This window comes from Cebus imitator, unplaced genomic scaffold, assembly GCF_001604975.1.
Source record: "Cebus imitator isolate Cc_AM_T3 unplaced genomic scaffold, Cebus_imitator-1.0 Scaffold567, whole genome shotgun sequence".
NCBI lineage: Eukaryota > Metazoa > Chordata > Mammalia > Primates > Cebidae > Cebus > Cebus imitator.
The window spans coordinates 405,229-409,509 of record NW_016107882.1 but is presented as its reverse complement, the minus strand read 5'-3'; the positions used below and the strand labels follow the sequence as shown (position 1 = coordinate 409,509).

General features: G+C 54.3%; 1 protein-coding gene across 2 annotated transcripts in view; it reads right to left on the bottom strand.

Moving 5' to 3' along the window:
- Positions 1-865: 865 nt before the first annotated feature.
- LPCAT1 (lysophosphatidylcholine acyltransferase 1) overlaps positions 866-4,281 on the bottom strand; it is a 69,759-nt gene continuing 66,343 nt past the window's right edge. For both annotated transcript variants that reach the window (XM_017515950.1, XM_037734023.1), the window contains exon 14: positions 866-3,217. In XM_017515950.1, the coding sequence (XP_017371439.1) occupies positions 3,033-3,217 (185 nt within the window). In that variant the 3' untranslated portion in view covers positions 866-3,032. The remainder of the gene's footprint in view (positions 3,218-4,281) is intronic.

Below are 4,281 nucleotides of genomic sequence, written 5' to 3'. Positions count from 1 at the left end.
GCAGCAGCTGCACCGTCCAGCGCGGCCGTGGATGTGGATGTGCAGCTCTAGTCTTTGTTTTAACCCTTGCTGTACTTGAAAGCTTGGACACACTTACTCCATTTCAAAGGCAGTGCTCATTTATATAAAAAATGGCAAATGCGTACAAGCAGGAAGAAATAAGGAAAAACTGCTGTTACTCGAAATGATGTCATTTTGGTGCATATTTGCTCTCACTGAATGTCAGACTGCACAGCTCACTGGTAGCCCATGTCTGAGACTTACCTTCCTGAACAATATGACAATTCACTTTCCAACCTCAGCACCCCCATCGTTTTACACAGGGAAATGCCTGGTGGTGGGTGGTGAACTTTGAAACTTAAGTTTTTCAAAGCATGAAGGAGGAGAAAGGACTGTAGATTGGCCGCTGGTTAAGGTTTCTTCCATCCTTGACGCTGGTGGAGACACAATCTTGATTCTTCACATGCGGTTTTGGGGAGTGTAACGGGTGAGACCCATCTTTTACTTCTAGTTCCAAACCTTTCACTGATTCAACTGGACTGAATGCCAGATCCATTGTCCTCTCTGCTTGACAAAACCTGCTTAAGTGCATGTGCTTAAAACTGAGACGTGAGAGAAGCCAGCCCAGAAGGCACGCAAACAGCCATCCATGTTTGAACTCCGTAATGTCTGCTACTGTCTGCAAAATACCAAAGCACTCCAGAGTGTCCCTTTGCCCCAAAGACGGCTTTTTAAAATATAGGATTTCAATTCTTGTGTTTTCTAAACATGCTCGAACCACACTAAGAAAATCTCGTCTGGATGGGTTCTCCTGTCAGAATGCCTGCTGTTGCCCTTCTAATTAAAAACCCACACAAAACATCACTCCCAAGTATAGAAGACAGTATGTTTTATTTATTCCACTGAAAATCCCAAGTTCCTTCACGGCGACCCTCCCTCTGCCCTCACGCCCCCGCAGGCCTGGGCCATGCTGCACCTGCCACGGCCTGGCTCCCAGGCCACCAGGAGGCCCGCCACGTCCCTTCACACACACGAGGAATCTGACTCAATGCTATGTACATTCACAGTTCTGAATACCCACCAACTCTAAGTCACCACACAAGAGAAGAGAGAATCAGGAGGAACAAACATCCATTTAAAGTCTGGCTATCAGAGATTTTTTCTGAAAATGCACGGTGGCATTTCATTCAAAAAACCCTTCATCTGCAGACCTGCAGGGAAGGGGGTGGCCTGGGTCCCTTCCCTCAGAATATCTTAGTTTGTTCACCTCCGTCATTGGCCATGTGCAGGTTCTTCTCCTTTAAAAATGAATCTTCGCATTCTCCAGTTCTAAAATCAATGACTGGTAGCTACCAAGGCTACACTAGAATTTCTTCCGTGTCCAACAGGCCCAGAGCCCTGAAATCGACTTCGGTTTCCTCCGTCCCCGTCTGGCCTGGCTGGCAGTGTCCACGCTAGCAAGTCAAGGAGATTGAAAAGGAGCTGAAGGTTGTTTGTTTTCAAGCATCTGTCAGTGGAGAAACGCGTACTGCGAATCTCTCTGAGGAAGTTAGTAAACATTGCTTTCCTGTACTTACTGGTCACTTTCTATAGAGATGCCCCAAATATTAAAATCAATTCATTTCAGAAATCAAAAAAATTTTCCAAACAAACCTGGAGCCTTTGCTTTAGGAAGCCAACTGAAGTCTGTGACGATTATTGTGCTTGAAGAATGGGTTCCAATCACGTCACAGAAAATGATGAAGCAGGGTGACATCAGAAGGACTTCAGGTGACACCCCAATACCCCAGTGCCTGGAAGCCCCTTCGCCTTTGACTCTGAGAGGGGGCAGGACCCATGCGCTCAGCAGGATGTGCCCGCGACCCCGGTGCTGGGAGGCAGCGCTGCGGGGAGGTGCGGTGTCTGCGCGGCTGTCACCAGACATCCCCGTCACCCTCCGCACTGCGCTGCCCAGCATCTCCTTCCACAGGCAAGAGGCTGCGGCTTCTCTCTGCAGGGCAGGAAGGTCAGCCATGCCAGGGTGGCTGTGTCACACCGGTCACCATGGAAACGGGAGCTGAGAGGAAGATGCAGCCGCTTCCAGCAGGGACCCGGCCCCCGAGCCAGGGAGGAGTGGCAGGGCGGAGGCCGCCTTTAGTTCCCAGCTCGGCCCAGCTCATCTGAACAATATCCAACCTTGGATTGGAATGTAGGCTACAGTGAAGTGGATGACGTCATGACGGAACAGAAACAGCAAACTGGCAATGTTTATAAAAAAGAGGGGACTGGAAAAGGATTAAGAAAAGCAGGAAAAGTGTTTTGGGGCTGGGTCCTTGAGCTCACACCTCCCCGAGGGGACCCAGCAGGAGAGGGATTACCTGCTGGAGAGAGACCTGATGGAAATTTAAGTCAAAGCCCAAACAGCCTCAGATTCTATTTAAAAAAAGGCCTATAAATAAATATCCCTTGACCCTAAAAGGAAAAATGAAGTAGAAAACAATTTCCATTTTTTAAAAAATGCTGCATGTTTCCTGAAGTACCTAAATGGAGTTTATAAAGTACTCATGAGCTCCCGCACGCGGTAGAAACACTGAGAAACTGGGCGGCGGCCCTGCCAGGCTGCAGATCCGGAGGCTTCGTGCCAGAGCGACAGGCAGGTGCGCTCCGTGTGGCAGGTGGGTGCTGAGTGTGCACGAAGGCCCGCCCGGTGCACAGTGCCGCTGGAAGAGGCTGTGACAGAGACTGGAAACCAGGACCCCGTGGGAGAGCACCGGGCGACACGGTGCCCCCAGCCGGGCAGGGAACCTGACCCCAGAGTCCAGGCCAGGCGGGGGTCCGCGTGCGTGCCCTCCGATTCTCGCACAGTAAGCGCCGGTTCTGCAACAGACTCTTCACCAAGGAACAGAATAAGAACAGCCCCCGCGGTCCCTGGAACTCGGGCCGAAGGCAGTGCCAGGACAGCGGGAGTGGGGAGCGGGGCCCCGAGGTCACTCTCAGAGGCTCGTGGCGGTGACGGCCACGCGGGAAGGGCGAGTCTCACGCAGCCCTCAGTCCTAATCCAGCTTCTTCCGAGCGGGCTTCCTCCCAGCGTCCGAGTTTTCGGGGCTGAAATCGGCACAGAAACCGTTTGGGATTGGCGCAGGTGGGGTCTTCGCACAGCTTTCGAAATGCGTCTGCTCGGGGTACAAGTACTCCTCTGCGAAGTCCGGGTACAGCTCTGCAAACCTGTGGAAGTCGGCTGGAGAGACGAGGGGCCTGTGGTTACGAGGGGAGGGGCGGACTTCTAGGACTGGGGGGCTGTTTTCCCAGGGCCCTGGTGAGTGTCCACCTCACGTCCTTGGGGGAGGGTTAGAATCGTCTGTGAAATGGATGCTTTCAGGGTGGAGAGGGGAACTCACGCTTCTTTGCCGTGCACTATGGTCACACTGACAACAGGTGCAGGCTGTGTGTCCCCTACCTACTCCCGACAACGGGGGACTGTGTGTCCCCTACCTACTCCTGACAACGGGGGGCCGTGTCCCCTACCTACTCCTGACAACTGGGGGCTGTGTGTCCCCTACCTACTCCTGACAATGGGGGGCTGTGTCTCCCCTACCTACTCCTGACAACTGGGGACTGTGTGTCCCCTACCTACACCTGACAATGGGGGGCTGTGTCTCCCCTAGCTACTCCTGACAACTGGGGGCTGTGTGTCCCCTACCTACTCCTGACAACGGGGGGCTGTGTGTCCCCTACCTACTCCTGACAACGGGGGGCTGTGTGTCCCCTACCTACTCCTGACAACGGCGGGCTGTGTGTCCCCTACCTACTCCTGACAATGGGGGTGCTGTGTGTCCCCTACCTACTCCTGACAATAAGGGTGGTGTGTGTCCCCTACCTACTCCTGACAGGCGGCAGCTGTGTGTCCTGCTTTTGGGGAAACCTACAAAAAGCTTACGGTTTTGAATTTGACAGATACGTCCTGGATGTAGTACTTCTGAGGCACTGTAGCCAGAGGAGCTGGCTCAAGGACAAGACCTAGTGTCAGGGCAGTGATCTGGTGCTCTGAGGGGGTGCCCTCGCCTGCACCGGCGGACCTGGGCAGTGATCTGGCGCTCTGAGGGGGTGCCCTCGCCTGCACCGGGGGACCTCGGCAGTGATCTGGCGCTCTGTGGGGGTGCCCTCGCCTGCACCGGGGGACCGGGGCAGTGATCTGGCGCTCTGTGGGGGTGCCCTCGCCTGCACCGGGGGACCTGGGCAGTGATCTGGCGCTCTGTGGGGGTGCATGTGCCTGCACCGGGGGACCTGGGCAGTGATCTGGCG